Below are 18,256 nucleotides of genomic sequence, written 5' to 3' on the forward strand. Positions count from 1 at the left end.
TACTTATTATTATTATTACTATTATTATTATCATTGTTTATTTCTATAGGGCCCTAACTTTACATGGCCCTTTACAGAAAATTCAGATGAAAACATTAAACCCACTATAGAATAATTATAAACAAATTATGCAAGTAAAATGCAGTATATGTATAAACCAAATCCTGATTTATATTACTGGGGGCTGGGCCTGCACTTCAGCAGAAACAGCCCAGCTTGACAGTGAGCCATGGGCCAGGCTGACTGCTATGGAATTCTGGGACTTAGTGAGCCATTGAGCCTTCTCTGCCAGGGAGCCCTGGTGCCACATCATTAAGCTACAGTCCCCAGAATCCCACAGCACTGAGCCATGGCAGTTAAAGTGGTGTCAAACTGGGTTATTTTTGCAGTGTGGATGCAGCCTGGGAGGTGTTTTGTGCAATCTTGAGGCTGAAGCAGGAATGGCCCAGGAGCCAGCAGAGGGCTCTGGCTGCTGCTTGTCTCCAGTCTAAGGGGGCTGCTGTCTTTTTCTCTCCTTGATGGCAGCCATATCCGGGGTTGAGCTTCCTGAGTCAGAAGAAGAATGATAAGGAGGTTGGTGCTGGTGCTGCTACCGATAGATCCCTATTGATCCAGGGGGGATCCCTGCTTTGCCCACCCAGGGACCAGATCCAGCTTGCAAGCATCCTTCCCTGGAGAAGAAGGAGGAAGAGGAGGAGAAGGCAACCTGGGCTCCTCCAGCCATTAATTTTAGAACAGCTGGACTCTCCAGGGCTGTGGAAGGGAAGGGGAAATAAGAGTGCAATCAATCAACCAATACTATCAATATAATCAATACAGTCAATATAATAATCTCCATTCAGCAACTGAGCAAGAGGGATGCAGGGACCCAGGCTGCAATTCTTCTTCTTCTTCTTTCCCTTTAAATGAGCCCAAAATTCCCACTGAATTCAGATGCAGAATATTTTATTTATATAATAATAATAATAATAATAATAATAATAGTAATTTATTTATACCCCGCTTCTCCCAATGGATCGAGGAGGCTTACATGCATAAAACACATAATATTCATAAAATAACCAATAACATAAAATTAACCCTCTTATCCAACCCAAACTATAAACGTACATATTACACAACTAACCTAATAACAACATCTTTAAATCTTTAAAATCTAAAAAATATTTCATTTTTTGTAATGCCGCCTTTCTCCCAGAAAGGGACCCAAGGCGGCTCACGACGAGATAAAGACACTTTAAAAACTTTACAATAAATTTTTTTTAAAGATGATTAAAAGCACCTAGTTAAAATGGTATAAAACTAATGCATAAATACATTAAGAAAAATCAAAATATTAAATAATAAATAAATAGGTTTTGGTGGGTTTTTCGGGCTATGTGGCCGTGTTCTGGAAGAATTTGTTCCTGACGTTTCGCCTGCATCTGTGGCATCTGGCATCTTCGGAGAAATAATTAAACAATAATAATGATAATAAAGACATACAAAAATTAAAAACATCCCTAACATGTACGCTCTATAGAAAAGCCACCTTGCTGTGATTATATATTTATGTAACAACAATTTACAATTTACAAGAAAAGCCCATTAAAATAATCCAGATAAAACAGTATAAAATTAACATTTATAAATAAAAGTTGTCGGGTGCTTTCAAGGCAACTGATGGTGACTCTAAAGGTGAAACTATTGTAGGGTTTTCTTGGCAAGTTTCTTCAGAGGGGTTTTTGCCATGGCCATTCTCTGAGGCCGAGAGAGTGTGACTTGCCCAAATTCACCCAGTGGGTTTGGAAAACTTTTGTTGGAGAACATCCGCAGGGTCCATCCACATGTTTCTGGGAAGTTCCCAAGCAAAGCAAGAAGGTGAGAAGCGTGAAGTCGAAGGCTTTCATGGCTGGCATCCATAGTTATAGCCGCATAGCCCGAAAAACCCACAAAAAACTAAGAAGCTTTTCCCTGCAGTGTCTGCCCAGAAGTTGGTTATCCTGAGCTAGGCTGCTCCTGGATGGGGAGGCTCTACCTAGGCATCTTGACAGCTGAGGAGAGACATATTCCTCCATGAGGTTGCTTTTCGGCTCCCTTTCCAAGCCATCTGAACTAGTGGACATCATTACAAGCTCTTGTGGATGTGAATACCGTAAGTTAGTTGTGAAGTACTTTCTTTTTCTTCTTTTTTGTATCTGAATCTGTTGCCTCCATACTTTATTGGGTTTCATGATCTTAGGTACCTGAATTTCAGTCACATTTAGGCTTGGAAAGTGGGGAAAGGTTTGGCTTGCGCTCTATTAAAGGGGGTTTCTCTTTGCCTGTCAGATCACAGGATGTAAATAATAATAATAATAATAATAATAATAATAATAATAATAATAATTTGTTGTTGTGTGCCTTCAGGTTGATTCCACCTTATGGTGACCCTAAAGCGACCATATCATAGGGTTTTCTTGGCAAGATTTGTTCAGAGGGGGTTTGCCATTGCCATCCTCTGAGGCTGAGAGAATGTGCCTTACCCAAGGTCACCCAGTGGGCTTCATAGCCAAGCTGGGAATTGAACCCTGGTTTCAAGTCATAGTCCAAAACTCAAACCCACTATGCCATGTTAGCTCTTACGTTGTTGTTGTGTGCCTTCAAGTCATTTCCAACTTATGGTGACCCTAAGGTGAACCTATCATGGAGTTTTCTTGGCAAGATTTGTTCAGAGGGGGTTTGTCATTGCCATCCTCTGAGGCTGAGAGAGTGTGACTTGACCAAGGTCACCCAGTGGGTTTCATGTCTGAGCATGGATCGAGATGGGTGGGTGGAAGGAGGTCTTGTGAACTACAGCACACAAATGGATATCTTTCAGTGACAGCAAGACCTAGCGGTGTATCTACACTGCACAATTATGATACTTTAGGCTGCAGCTACACTGCAGTTTGATAGCACTTTAACTGCCATGGCTCAATGCAATGGAAGCCAGGGAGTTGTAGTTTTGTGAGATGTTTGGATATTTGAACATCAAGCCAGCTTCCACTCTTCAGCTGCATCTCAAGCTCACAAAGGACTTACTTTGCTGTTTTGAAGGCTTCAGGTAGCTTTTTCGCCCTCAAAAGTACCGTAATGTTGTTTATGTGTTAAGTCCAAGCGATACATGTCTCTTTCACACCACACAATTATAGCAGTTTGATTCCACTTTAACTGCTGTGGTTGCAATCTGTGGAATCCTGGGATGTGCAGTTTGCTGAGGCGCTAGAAACCTTGCAAGCACTAGATCCAGTCTGATTGGAAGCTAAGCAGGGACAGGCCTGATTAAGACTTGGATGAGAGACTGCCAACAAACACCAGGTACTGTAGGTTATATTTCAAAGGAAGGCAATGGCAAATCATCTCTGAGTAGTCCTTCAGTCCTATAAAACTCATGGGTTCCCCTAAATTAACTTGATGGAACATACACACACTTGTCTGCGCACACATAAGGCACTAGAGCTCTCTGCCCGATAATTCTTAATACCTCATGAAACTACAAATCCCAGGATACCATAGGATGTTAAAATAGAATCATATTACAAAAATTGCATATTGTGAAAGAGACCAAACTTTGCAACTAAAGTTTCCTGAATGTATCAGGGCTTTTCCAGAAGATAGTTTCTCCACAAAATTTAGGATTTGCAGAATCCTTCCAGCAGTCTGGCCTCTTATGAGGTTGGCAGGGGAATTCCGGGAGTAATGTTCCCAAATGTGACATTCCCAAGGTTTGCCTTTCCCCAGGGCTGTTTGGGTACTGTTATTCTAAAGGTATTTCTACTAGAATAGTAGTGGAGATGACTGGCTCCAGATAATTTATAGATAGACCAAGATTATACTTGCTGCGTCTCCCTTATCTGAAATGCTTGGGACAAGTATTGTTTTAGATTTTGGTTTTTTTCGAATGTTGGAATATTTGCCTAAACATCTTAGAGATGGAACCCAAGTCCATGAAATTCATTTATGTTTTGTATATATCTTAGATGCATAACTTGAAGGTAATTTTATGCATAATATTTTTAATAATGTTGTGTATGAAACAAAATTTGTGGATACTGAACTATCAGAAAGCAAAAGTGTTGCTATTTTAGCCACCTATTTGATCAATTTTGGATAAGGGAGACTCAACCTGTAATATAGATGCTCAAAATTATTCCATATGGAAAAACTCTTACTCTTGTCTGAGATTTATAAGGCCTTATTATGCAGCACAAAATCTGTATAGGGAAAAGGAAAATCCCTTGATAACTATTTTTATAACTGATAACTGTTTGCTATTTTTGTTGTGGCTCTCAAAGATGCCCATAATTAGGAATAAACTCTTACATTCAAAGCTGCTCTGCTTTGTCTACACTGGAAAAGGAAAAGCTTATAATTCTTCTTATTCAGACAAGTCATACACCAACTGACCCTGTTCAGAACGGGAATTCATTTAAAGCCCCAAGCCACAGGTGAGGCTGCTGCCACACTGCAGAATGAATGCCATTTGACACTGCTTTAACTGTCATGGAATTCTGGGATTTGTAGCTTGTGGTGGCACTGGAATGCTCTGATAGAAAAGGCTAAATATCTCACCAAACAACAAATTCCAGAGTTCCACGACATTGAGTCATGAGTTAAAGTGTGTCAAACTCTATTAATTCTGTAGTGTAAATGCAGGCAGAGAGATGAGTATTCATCCAGTCATCCACCTGTTCTTCTTAAACTATTGCAGGAGAAAGCGAGCCTGCTTTTCCTTGGCTTAAGTTCACAACAGCCAGCCACCATTGTAGATTTTTCAAGATAGCATGCCTAACAGCTGGGATTTTACAGTGTTTTCTTTTCTTTTGAAGGTGCAGAGAACAGCAAGGAAGCATCCAGGTGTGTAGGCATGTTTCGGTGGCCACCATGGCACTGACGTTGGATGCTGTGTTGGGGAATGCTGCCCCAGAAGAGAAGTATTAGTGATTCCTGCCTGATGGTACAATGTGGAAGATGTTTGTTGTTTCAGAGGTTGGCAACCTTCACTGCAACACTCGGTGATTGACAACATGCAGGAAAACTATGAGAATGTGATTTCATTGGGTAAATGCATATTTTTGCATGCCTTTAGTTAAATAGCAGGATGTTGTCATAAGACATGGGCTGCCTCCAGTCCTTGAACCCCACTTTTGTGGTTTGGAGCCCTGCAAATGTATTATTACTCCTAGATATGATTACTGAAAACCACTCCAAAATACTTGAAACTGTACACAAATGTGGCAATTTGCCCTCCTCCCCCCACAAGAAAACTGTTTATTGGCTGCAAAAAATTATAAAGCAATTGGTAGTAAAGCTACTTCTAGTGGGTATGAACACATGCGTGTGGCCCACAGGAAGTGGGATTGGGGACACAAAAATTGGCTACTCTCCCATGAACAATTTACCAAGCCCAGACTGTGCTTTCTGCTAACAGAAACTCAGCAGAAAGAGTCCAGGGGCAACATTCCAGACACTGCTTTAACTGCCATGGCTCAAGTGCTATGGAATCCTGGGATTTGTAGTTTGTTGTGGCATCAGAGCTCTCTGACAGAGAAGGCTAAATGTCTCACAGAACTCAAATCCCAGACTTCCATAGCATTGAGTTATGGCAGTTAAAAGCAATATCAAACTGTGTTAATTCTGCAGTGCAGGCGCAATCAATGATTGGCACTAACAACTGGTTTTAGGTTCAGGTCAGACTCTGTCCATCTAGCCCAGTGTTATATACTGTGAAGTTCAGATGAGGGATTTGGAGAGTTGTAGTCCAAACGTGAACATTTTCTTGCCTCGTGGGCAGAATTTTTCTAAGCTCTGGGTCTCTTTGCCCTTTCCAGCTATGCAGTCCTTGTAACTGGAGGTGTCAGGTGTTGAACTGGGCATCTTCATGTAAGCAGCACATGCACCCTATCGTTGTACTGGGCTTTCTTCCTCCAAAGTGGTTCTCTAAAATTTATGCACTGCTTCTATCTTGATGGCATGCCACAACCTCTTCTGACTTGCAACCTCTGCTTCTCCCACTTACAGCGGAGGAGATAGCAATCAGTTGGCCCCGGATAACTGCTTTTGCTGAGTCTCACAGAAGGAGAGGACTGGGGTCTGGTAAGTCAACATAGAGGAAGGTCTAAGCGATCCACCCCTGTTCTAAAATATGGGTGGGAGTCATGTACCTTGTGAGCTGTATGTAGTCCCAATGTGACTTTTGTGGCTGTAAGAACCCCTTCTCCATGTTTTTAGAAAAAATGGGGAACTGGGGAAAAAGTTTAAAATGGTTAAATTCCTTAGATTTATCTTAGTAGCTTGTAAAGAATTCTTTACTGATTTGCACACCAAGCACATCTTTCAAAAATCAAATCTTCCCTCCATTATGGTTTAGCCACTTGGTTTTAGTTGCTTTTACTATTCTTTTATTTTTACTCTTTTATTTTGTCTTCTAATTTTATAAGTTATTTGATATATGCAGTAGAAAAGCAGGATATAAATAATTTTAAATAAAATTCACTCCTGTTGACTGCTGTAGGAGTTTGGCTGCTTAACATCAGAACAAGATACACACACTGCCTTACATTGTTGGTCTTGCTTCAGACTGGCATTTGGGACCACGTTTGCTGATTTTTCCCTGCTCTCTCTACCTATGCCCTAAAGCAGCTTGTTGTCTAAGGGCTCATCTACACCACCCAGACTACTCCAGGCTGCTTACGGAGTGTTCTGGCTCCAGAGTTGCACCAAATTACCCCTGCAATCTATAGTAATGCAGGGTGTCCCGCTGTCCCATCTGCTGCTGTGGGTGCAAGTCACTCCCACTGAGGTCAGAAACAAGGTGCCCATCATCAATCACATGGCTGGCTGCCTTGTTGTGATTGCAGAGAGAGTGACTTGTACCAGCAGAAGCAGTGATTTTGCAGGAAAATCTGGAGCAAAAGGTAAGCTTTATTTAAACTGACATAGGCGGATTACATACCGCTGAGAAGCGGCGGTCTGGCTCTGCCTCCACTTGCAGCGTCCGGGAACCGCAGCCTTTAAACCGCGTGGCTCCCTGATGCTCTGAGGAAGGAGCACGGAAATCGCGCTCCTTCCTGGGCCCCGGAAAAGATGCCGCAAGGCACTAGTCACGCACTCACGGCATCACTTCCGGGGTATGATGTGCGGACGCAGAGCGTCCGTTACGTCAAGATGGCGGCGGCTGTGTGGAACGGCCGCTGCCATTTGTTATGGACTCAGTCCGTGCTAGGGTTAAGGGCACCTGGAAGAGACGCCCCTTTCTAACCCTAGCACGGACTCAGTCCGTCCTAGGGTGCCTGTTTGTAACGGGCCATAGGCAGGGATAGGGCGGACTAATGGTGGAACTGGCCTTCTATTGTAAAGATAGTCCACACTTCAATTGGGGATTTGGCCCTGTGTCATGTAGACAGGTTTCAGTGAGAGTGGGGGAAAACCAGTTTAATTGGCCTATGTAGACATGTCCTAACACTCAGTCAGTAATAATGTTCATCTCTGTGCTGGAAAAGCTTCCCTTGATGAGTGCTGCTGCTATGGATCCAATTATTGGGACAAAAGTGAGATATAAATTAAATGGATGAAGTAAAATAAGTAAATACTGTAAGTCAAATTATTATAAAGGAAGATGAACAACCCAAGGTGTTGTTTACCCCACCCCCACCCCCCAGTAAATTGGCAGCTTGACTTGGAAAGTTGGCAATCCTTTATTCCTCTTAGCTTTACTCATGTTTCTTTGTGGTGTAGATATGGAGCCAGAACACGGCCGAGCAGAACAGGTCCAAATTCAAGACTCTACAGCAGCTGGCTCAAGTGAAGGTGGGATGAATGCTGACCTCCGCCGGCAGTTAGGGCTCATTCTACAGACTGCTGGCCGGAGCCAGGTGGAGAAGATGTTGCGGGAGCTGGTGAAGGAGCAGAGCCAGGAAGGGAAGCGCAAAATCCAGAAGAAGGAAGTGCCCAAGAGCCCCAAGGATGAAGGTGGGCAGGTCTCATCGCATGAGCTGCGGTGGCAGTAAAAAGGGTGTGTGTGACGTTTGTATGAAATAACAATGAAATTTTCCATAAGGCTGCTGGAATTTCCACAAACCATCCTGTTAGTGTCATGCACTGGTGTATATTAATATTATGCTTGTGTATGTTTTTGGTCACTGCAGAGGTTGGAATTCTCTTCCTTCTTCTGTAGCAACCAAAGCCCCTTCCCAGACCTACTGTTGAGCTGCTGAACTCAACCCCCACTAGTTTTTCATGCCTGATAGAGAACTTGGGGAGAGAAATTACAGAACAGCCTGGCCATGTAGCCAGATACAAAATAATTACATTGGCCACTGTGATTGATGAAGGACTGTGGTGGACCGCTCAAATGATGTAATCATTTCCCATTTATCTAGTGGGACATAGTCAGATGCTTCCTTGGTCCACCCTTCACCCGGCATAGGAATTGCCATATACAGTAGATACTACCGCAGCTCTACAGTAAAGTCCAGAGGTCAGTGAATGGCAATCTGTAGTGTTCTTCTACAGGCAGAACTACACTACTTTGAATCTTGAAGAGTTGTGACCTACGCCTCCTGTATCTGCTGTGTGTCTAAGCAATGGAAAATAGTTACAGTTTGCTCTTGCTGGATACAGGCTTAGGCAAACTTAGTGCTCTCCAGAGGTTGTGGAATATAGCTCCCATATGGCCAAGCCTGTATGATTTGTGCTTGGGGATTGTAGGGGGTTGTAGTTAAGCATCTAGCTGTCTGCAACCCACTGTGTACCTTAAAGTTACCCTTCTGCTTCTAATCTCTGGTAGAACAGGACATTTGTCCCTATTTTTGCTTTTTGAACAGGGTGAGAAACCTGTGGCTTGCCAGATGTTGTCTTCTCAGCACTGAAATCCATCTTATTTGCCTTTTAAATTGTGAGCTAAATTGTGACTAAATTTTCACTTCCTAAATTAATGTACTTGTCTGATTCTTAAGAAGCAGTTTTTCAGTCAAAACTAGAATGCAAAAGTGGCAGTGGGCACAAAAATCTGTGTGTCATTGAAGAATGCATGGGTTGGGCAAAACTGCATACAAAGATGTGTATTAGGAGATACACAATGGAAAATGCAGGAATGGGAAGAAACAAATGAAAGACTAGAAGAAGTAGAAACAGAGAGAAAATGGAATTAATTGGTCCCAGCCATTGCTAGGTCTTCAGGTTGCGCCAAAAGTAGCAGTTTACAGTCACTACCATCACTACCTATTTTTTATTTGTACTGCCATTTTACACTTATACCCAATGCACTTTTTAAAAAAAGAGGATAGAATTCTCAATTGCAGGATTGGCAGAAATAATGCCATTGCTCTCTCTTCCAGGTTACTGCTAAACCTGCTAAAACACTGCACAGCATTGCCCATATCTTAGCTATATTTACAGCCTTAAGAAAGAGAAATGTATTTCCCCCCCATAAAAATGCTAAGATGCACAGGATATTGAATTTAGCACTTGCTGTAGAATGGAGCAGAGGATATTGCCAAATATATACAGCTATGTCTGGCCCTAGACAGTGTAGTGCAATGATTTGAGTGCTGGACTACAACTCTGGAGACCAGGGTTTGAATCCCTGCTCAGCCATGTAAACCCACTGGGTGACCTTGAGCAAGTCACACTCTCTCAGCTTCAGAGGATGATAATGGCAAACTCCTTCTGAAGAAACCTGCCAAGAAAACCCTATGATAGGTTCACCTTAGGTTTGCCATAAGTCGGAAATGAATTGAAGACACGCAACAACAGCAAATGTCTGGCCCTTAGGCTAAGCCTCATTGGTATTCATTTTGAAATGTATCCAGCTGATTTCCAGGTGGAGAAAGTCTGCATAACTTCACCATAGGCTGTGAGGGAATAAAAGCCTTGTGCTGCTTCCATAAAAATCATGAAGCTTGACCTGTGGTGGATATTCACGGATGTGACTTTGTGGTCTGTATTCTGTTATACCAAATACAACTTGTTCTTCCAAATAAACTGTTTATGTCAATTAGCTCTTGCTAGTCTTTCAGTTGCCACAATACTTTTTATTGTTGTTGTTATTTCATGCCTGGAGTTTCTCCAGAGGGAGATATTTGATCAAATGGGCACTGTGAATTTTTCATGTTCTCCAACCAGATTTAAAGTAGCACATTGTGCGCACATTGTGCAGGTCCACCGATGCCTTGAAAATACCCTCCTTAACAGTACCATTGTGGTACCTGGGCTTTCCCATTCTTTTCTTGGAAAAAATGAGAAAGGAGGGGAAGTTGAGGGAAGAGAGAAATGGGCGATAGGTGGTATCAGCTGAGCAAAGGAAGGACAGCTCTAGTGCTGAAATGGTTGTGATGTCTGTCTTCTTCCCAATTGAATTTCAGCTGCTAAGAAGAATGAAGAGGAGCTGCATTCTGAAGAGGATGGGTCTGAGAAGGCAGAGCAGCTGGACTCTCCATCAGGAAGATCAGAGAGCCCAGATGAGGGGGAAGCCAGTGCCAGCAAGTGCCAGCCTAGTTTACAGGAGGACCAACCACCACAAGGCCCAACTACATGCCAGAGGGAAGGCAAGATGCCTAAGAAGTTAAAAGAAAGGTGTGTAGGCCAGGCAGTGGTGGAAAGGCCTAGTGTATGTGTCGAGTGTGGGAAGAAGACTGGGAGTGGTCCTGGGCGAGGCCACAGTGTACCCACACTGGAAAGGCCACACCAGTGCACCGAGTGCGGACGCTGCTTCCGGCAACGCTCCATCCTGGCCAAGCATGAAAAGATCCACACAGGGGAGAAGCCCTACCTGTGCATGGCTTGTGGGAAGCGGTTCAACCGAAGCTCAAACCTGGCACAGCATCAGCGGGTGCACACAGGGGAGCGCCCCTTCCCATGTTCAGCCTGTGGCAAGGCCTTCACCCAGAAGTCTGACCTAGAACGGCACCAGCGGGTGCACACGGGTGAGCGCCCCTATGCCTGCCAGGACTGTGGCAAGTGCTTCTCAGTCAGCTCCCACCTTGACCGCCATAGACGCACCCACCAACACAATTACCCAGAGGAGCCCCCGGCAGCCAATGTAGCTCCAGTGGTTGCTCACCGCTGTCCCGATTGTGGGAAGTGTTTTGGACAACGGTCTGCACTCTCAAAACACCGTAAGACCCACTCTGGGGAGCGCCCTTACCTTTGCAATGCTTGTGGCAAACGTTTCAGCCGGAGCTCCAACCTCGCTCAGCACCAGCGCATTCACACCGGGGAGCGACCCTTCCCTTGCAGTGACTGTGGGAAGCGGTTCATCCAACGTTCTGACCTGGAGCGGCACCAGCGGGTCCACACAGGTGAGCGCCCCTACACCTGTGCACAGTGTGGCCGGGGCTTCTCAGTCAGTTCCCACCTTGACCGGCACCAGAGAGTCCACCAAGCCCAGGCTGCAGCAGCTGCTGCCCACCGTTGCCCTGAACACGTTAAAGGATTTCTCCTCAGCGTGGGAGGTAAGCAGGTTCTTAAGCACCAGCTGTACAGTGGCAAGGGACGCCTTATGCGTAGTGGTCACTGCTTGGACTGTGGCAAGAATCTAGGTAAAATCCCCTCTCAGCCTCCAGTGCCACCGGCAGAGAAGTCCTTCAAGTGTGACAATTGTGGGAAGGCTTTTGCCCAGCGCTCGGCCCTGGTAAAGCACCAGCGCATCCACACCGGGGAGAAGCCTTTTTCCTGCTCAGACTGTGGTAAGGCCTTCATCCAGAAGTCAGACTTGACAATCCACCGGCGCATGCACACTGGGGAGAAGCCCTATCGCTGTGACACCTGTGGGAAGTGCTTTAGTGTCAGCTCCAACCTTCTGACCCACCAGCGCACTCACTTGGGTGAGAAGCCCTATGCCTGTGGGGAGTGTGGCAAGGCCTTCATCCAACGCTCAGAGCTCACCATCCACCAGCGTACTCACACAGGGGAGAAGCCCTATAAGTGCAGTATCTGTGGCAAGTGCTTCAGCCGCAGCTCCCACCTCAACCGCCACCAGCGCACCCATGGCAATGACAAGGCCTCTGTTGGCTCTGGGGCAGCCCCTGCCACGTTGCTTGCCACCCACACTGCCAAACCTGCCACCTCCCTGCCTGCCTCTGCCTTCTCAGCCTCTTTTACCTCACCCAGTCCTCTCCCAGCTTTGCCTTCTTTCCCCTCTTCTCCATCTCCCCTACCCATCCCTTCTTTGGACCTTCCCTGGTCCCTGCCATTTTCATCACGTGGCTTTTCCCATCCAGTTTTCCCTTCTGCTCCAAGTGGGGTCCAGGCTTCTTCTCTAATAAACTAGTGTCTTTCTACTCTCTATGTCCTGTCTGGTGCCCCCTTTTTATTTTAATTTCACTGCCCTCCCTAAATTCATTTTGATTTCCCTTTGTCATTCTAGTTTCCTAGAAAATGTGCCCCACCATGTGCTTCCTCTCTGTCCTTGGTTGTGATTTGCCTCAGCCACTTATGCAGAATTTATATGAAACATTAATTTGGTGAGCACCAAGCATGCTTCCTTCTTGTTGATGGCTACTTCACATGTGGTGGAAATTAGGGTTGCCATGTGTCCCAGAAAACCTAAAAAATTCCACATTGAAGGGACTAAAAAAATGTCCCAGGGCAATGGGTAGGTTAAAATATAGCAGTGGTGATGAAGCAGGAAACTGTGCAAGAAGACTGGCACTGGTGGGAGCCTCATCCTGCTCTGCAGGCTCTGGTTGCTACTCCACAGGCATAGCATTGCCATCTTATTCCTCCATTCCCTCCCTGCTTCCGCTGACAGAGATGGCCTTGTGTGGCGATTGTGTCAGTGAGTTGAGCCTAGGGCTAAGCAGCATGGTGGAATTTCACTTCCAAGCAGCTTTGAGTGAGTAATGGGAGTCTCTTTACTCTCTGGAGCTACTTTGAATCCTCCCTCTCTTCACACCAGCTAGGGAGAAAAAAGGTATTGGTACTAAGTTTGAAACGCAATTGTAGAAAAAGTGCAGTGATTAATGTACTGAATTTGCATAATCAGAAAGCAAATTAATAATGCACATAATTCTAATAATTTGCATTATATGCAGATTAAATGTCCAGATAGGAGGGACTGGAATATGGCAACCCTATATAGAATCACCTTGATACCACAGACAGCCACATGGGGGCAAGGTCTGTAATTGGAACCTGGGGGTTGAGTTACATTAGCCTTCCCTAGTCTGTAGCCCTCAAGATGTGTTAGATTGCAACATCCTTGGTCCCCAGTCAACATGGATGTGTTAGGATTATGAACATCGCAATCTGACACATCTGGAGGGCATTACCTGTATGTGCAAGGAGGTCTCAGTGAAATGATGGGCTGCAGGTCCCTCGGAAAGTTATTGAAGTGCTGCACCTCCCATGATCCCTCCCCACTAGCTATGCTGATTGCATTTGCAGTGTAACATCTGGAGGGACTCAGATCCTTCAGTCCTGTTCTTTTGTCACCAAACTCTTATCTTGATTGTCTCAGTCCTCTCATTTCCAAGAATGGCTTGATGTAGATGAGCTACCCACAGTTATTTTCATCCCTCATTTGTGGTCAAGGTGACCGTAAACTTTTTTGTGAGGTGTTCTGACCCAAAAAGGGGAGTGTTGCACAGAAACATGTTAAAAAGCAGTCGATGTGTATTCAAGTTATACCTCTCAGTCCAAAGTGGTGATTCTAACAGGCTTCACCTGAAATTATTCTTCCAGATGACTCTTAATCTGGAATAAGAGGATGGGATCTATCAAGTACCTTCTGGCATTACAGGACAACAGTCAAAGGATGAGAATGTACTTGCTTATTATTATTATTATGCTTTATTTATATAGCGCTGTAGATTTACACAGAGCTGTACATACAAACAATAAAATAGATAAGAGTAAACCTGCCCATGGCATACAATCTAAGAAATAATAGCATAATACATATAAATAATACATAACAATACAGTACAGGAAAGTAAAGCAGGCAACAAATTAAAAACATCAAATAACAAATAATAGTCACGCAATGTCTGGGAACACTTCTCTGATCAGGATGGTCTTCAACTCAGTTTTGAAACTGGTTAAAGAAGTGATGCTTCCATCCTGACGACGTTGTTCTCCTATTTACTCTGTTCCATCTTTACCTCCTTCCATTTGCTCCCTCCATCTCTTCATCTCTCTTCTTTTTAAAAATTCACCCAGCCTGATTTAAGCATATTTACTTAGATACAAAGCCCATGTGAGGTTAATGGGTTTGACTTCTAAGTAAACATTCATAGGATCGAAACCTCAAGCAACTCTATCTTTCATAATCTTTGTGACATTTCCACTCTAATTTCCCTCCTACCTTCTAGTGCTTCTTTGGTTAGAGAATATCTACAGTCAGAAGTTAATAGAAGATTTTTTTGTGTGTGTGTGTGGGTGTCCCATTGTGCTGCCACCAGTGCCACCATGTCAGGGCCAGTTGATCTTTCCTATGGGCCTTGGCATTGTATCCATGAAACTAACACAATATGCAACAGAACTTGGGAAGGTCACTTTTTGAACTAGAAGCACAACTCTTTTTGGATTGCTTTTGGGATATAGTCCAAAATGTAATTTTTCTGAGCTCTTGAGATTTTCTGTAGGGGCACAGTTACAGGCTAAAAGCTTTATGATGGAGAGAGATCAATGACAGAAAAGAGTGCTTCATTCCTATCAGTCCAAATAACAGCACACAACAGCTAAACTTTCCACAAAAATGCTGTACAGTGGTCCCTCCACATTTGCTGGGGTTAGGGGTGAAGGACCCCTGTGAATGTGGAAAAACTGCAAATAAAAAATACTGTTCTTTTTACCTAAGAGAACACCTCTCTAGGAATCCCCAGGTGCTCCAGTGCAACTCTGTGCCCAACATCTGCCAGAGATTGATCATAGAATCATGCTGGAGAACCTACAAATGCCTAGGAACCTCTAGGTTTTCTGGCACAGTTCTATGGTCAACCTCTGGCAGAGTTACACTGGAGGACCTAGAAATTCCTAGAGAAAACATATTAATCAAAACCGCAAACAATCAAATCTGCAAAAATCAAAACCGCAAATGTGAAGAGATGACTGTATATTTTAAACTTCTCTATCTGTGCAACCAGTTTTAGGCCAGAGTTAGGATAAGGAAATGTTTTGGCTGTTGGAAATGCTTTGATTGAGAGTTCCTGCATGGCAGAATGGGGTTGGACTGGATGGCCCTTGCAGTCTCTTCCAACTCTACGATTCTATGATTCTATGAAAAATATTTTCAAGCCATGGATAGTTGAATCCGTGATGGTGGGATGACTGTATTAATTAGTATTCCAATACTATACCTCCCCAGCTGATCCAATTAATTCTGTCATCTCACTTTTAAAATTGTCTTTAATATGTCCCAGTGTCTCTCTCCTCCCACTTCCCCCCTTTCTCCTCAGCTTACTTCCTTTGGTACAAACTGATTTCAAAAAACTGGATTCCACGCAACACAGTCAGAGGGAGAGAAAAGGAAGAATCCTATCCTTCCCAGTAGGTTCAAGCAAAAGCCATCTGCTATAGCCTTTCCTAGCTTCTCTGTTCTTCCTCATTAATACCTTTCACCATGTCGACCACACTGATACCACACAACCACATGTGTCCCATTTTCCATCTGTGATCTGTCGGGGGTTATGTAACACCAGTCAGGCTTCCTCTTAAATGGACTTTGCATCTTCTAATTTGTGGCTTTTGAGGGCCAGTGTAGTGTAATGGTTTGAGCGCTGGACTAGGTCACTGGAAGACCAGGGTTCGAATCCTGGCTCGACCATGGAAACCCACTGGGTGGGCAAGTCACGCTCTCTCAGCCTTAGAGGATGGCAATGACAAACTCCCTCTGAAAACACTTGCCAAGAAAACCCTATGATTGGGTCACCTTAGGGTTGCTGTAAGCTGAAAATGACTTGAGGCACACAACAAAAATAAAATTACTGGCTGAGGCTGTTTGTGTCCCCCCCTCCCCAGTCCTAGTTTGCTGCTGTTGCCACCATCATCATTATCTTGGTGCTCTTTTATTATAGTGCATTTGCAGAGAGGAAATGATGCTTCTTGGGAAACCTCTGAATGTCATATGTGGAGAAACTGAGAAGAAAATGGATGGGTTTTGGCTGGCTACTGCTGAGAGCCAGAGACACAATGTCTTGTGATGTGTGTGCAGCTAGCAATTTGTGCCTTGTTTTGAAGCACCTCTGCCCTCTACTTCCTCGAGAACGTGTATTTTGAAGTTATATCTTGTGTTTTGAGTGGAATCATGTGTTAAGATTTTCTGTGGGAAAGGCTTCCAAGTTCAAACTTTGAAAGAGTTCATCATGATAATCATACATATATATTTATTTCAGATAACCAAAATGTTGATGAGCTTTTCACATATACGCACACGGTAGCCTTTTAAAAATTTCTTCTTGTCATTGTATTGTTGGAGGTTTTTTTTACCAAGTGTAAAGCTGGCATTATTATTATTATTATTATTGAGATACTGAGGGGAGTGAAATTTCTTAACTGTGAAAATAAAAATAAAAGAGGAAGAATCTTGAAAATAATTTTTAGGAAATGGAAAATGCATTATAGCATGCTTAAGTGTTGATGTCAAAGGACAAAAGGAGGGGGAATTAAACATTTTCCCTTTGTTCTCTTTCCTTGTTCTCTTTTTTTAAAACATGCCTGTTGTTAGGATGATTAAAAAAAACACAATTAATTCCCCTACTACATCATTCACATTAAACTCTGTGCAAATGCTGGAATATGTGCAGACTAAAAATGTATTTTTTAAAAAAATCCTAGATTCTCAGTCATTTTTGAGAGCGGCCATATTCTGTGATTTGCAGAGAAACACATAGCTGGATAAAAAGTCCTTTCTCTTCACTTTTCCTTACCTCCACTTCCTAGTCAAACTATCATCTGTATCTCAGCAAGTTAACTGCAGGATTTTTTCCTCTATGTAAGTGACCATGACATGACTCCCATGCAGTTATGTATATATATTGTGTACATGTATTCAAGTGTGCCCCGCTACCAACTTAACTAATTGTCTAGTAAGCCATGGAGCTGGTCGATAGAAGGCACAAGATGTCACCATCAGATTTGTCAGAACTGATCTTAGTGACTGTGATGTCTGTTTTACTGGATGTCCCTGCTGGATTAAATCAAATGACATTTAGTCCAGCATCCCATTTCTCAGAGTGGTCAGTCAAATACTTTTGGGAGCAGGGGCTGGACCAAGACATTTTGCTGCCTGAGTTAAATAACAAAAGGGCACCCGCTCCCATGTATGATAGACAGCTGAAACTTTGTGAAGTTGAAGGCTTTCATGGCCGGCATCCATAGTTTTTTGTGGGTTTTTCAGGCTATGTGGCCATGTTCTAGAAGAGTTTATTCCTGATGTTTCTTCAACCTTCTTCAACACAGGTGATGGGACAAGCACTCTCCATTGCATCTGAAGGCAACAAGGTAGATTAGAGGTCACAGAGACCATGTGGGGGGCCGTTCTTTCCTGCAACACATTGTGGCCACTTTGTAACATTTACTGCCCGAGGCAAGTACTTCTGTCTGCTTATGGTTGGACATGCCATGCTTGGAAGCTCGAAAGCATGGCCTGTAAGTCTAATCAGTTCAGAGAGCATCAGATAAATTGTCATCTGACCTGGGGTTGGAAAGGCACAACATTGGTCCCCTGCAGGATCTTGGAAGACTATGTTCCCCACCTTCAGGATGTTTATTTTTTACAAACTAAAAAATGCCTTCCTCCTAGAAGATGGTGAACAAAAACAAACAAAATTTCTACATGGGGGACCTAAAGGGGGTTTCAAAAATGGCTGTGGTGAACTGCATGTGATCCTCTATTCTCCGTCTTGATCTAAACACAATTTGCTCAAAGAAGCTTTAAAATCTCAGAGGGCAAGGAGTTTCACAATGTGGGTGTCAGTGACAAGGCACTTCTGTGCTGTGCCCCAGTTTCTTCAAGGCAGAACACGAATCAGATCCTCCTGCAATGACCTCAGAGTGTGGGCAAGTCCATGTGACATCCTGAACATTGCATCTTACATACCAAGTCTAGATCCTATGATAGAAGGGAAGGAAGTGATAGTGCATCTCCATATTGATGTTTTCCCCTTCTATTGTAAAGAGAAAAGAAACGGTCCAGGCTGAACCTTTTAATAATAATAATAATTAATAATTTGTTTTATTTATATACCGCTATTCCAAAGATCATAGCGGTGAACAGCAAGTAAGCTAATTAGCAAGTAAGCTAATTTGCCCCCAA

At 43.6% G+C, this 18,256-nt stretch overlaps 1 protein-coding gene across 4 annotated transcripts; it reads left to right on the top strand.

Moving 5' to 3' along the window:
* The first annotated feature begins 1,407 nt into the window (after positions 1-1,407).
* Positions 1,408-13,863, top strand: LOC121924440 (zinc finger protein 345-like). 4 transcript variants are annotated; one of them, XM_042455914.1, is made up of 6 exons: positions 1,408-1,860; positions 1,960-2,134; positions 4,830-5,061; positions 6,022-6,096; positions 7,738-7,971; positions 10,365-13,863. In XM_042455914.1, exons 3-6 carry the CDS (start codon positions 5,028-5,030, stop codon positions 12,269-12,271), a joined length of 2,250 nt encoding a protein of 749 aa, XP_042311848.1. In that variant the 5' UTR covers positions 1,408-1,860; positions 1,960-2,134; positions 4,830-5,027; the 3' UTR covers positions 12,272-13,863. The 4 variants fall into 4 exon arrangements, with proteins under 4 accessions (XP_042311848.1, XP_042311847.1, XP_042311849.1 ...); XM_042455913.1 differs by having other exon boundaries at positions 1,408-2,134; XM_042455915.1 differs by having other exon boundaries at positions 1,408-2,134; positions 4,836-5,061.
* Positions 13,864-18,256: the final 4,393 nt, after the last annotated feature.

Source organism: Sceloporus undulatus, chromosome 2, assembly GCF_019175285.1.
Source record: "Sceloporus undulatus isolate JIND9_A2432 ecotype Alabama chromosome 2, SceUnd_v1.1, whole genome shotgun sequence".
Lineage (NCBI taxonomy): Eukaryota > Metazoa > Chordata > Lepidosauria > Squamata > Phrynosomatidae > Sceloporus > Sceloporus undulatus.

Excerpts from the sequence above, each read along its gene's own strand:
- LOC121924440 (XM_042455913.1), top strand. The coding sequence starts at position 5,028 with ATGCAGGAAAACTATGAGAATGTGATTTCATTGG. Across the intron at positions 5,062-6,021 it reads TGAGAATGTGATTTCATTGG|CGGAGGAGATAGCAATCAGT; the intron begins GTAAATGCATAT and ends TCCCACTTACAG. Across the intron at positions 7,972-10,364 it reads CAAGAGCCCCAAGGATGAAG|CTGCTAAGAAGAATGAAGAG; the intron begins GTGGGCAGGTCT and ends ATTGAATTTCAG.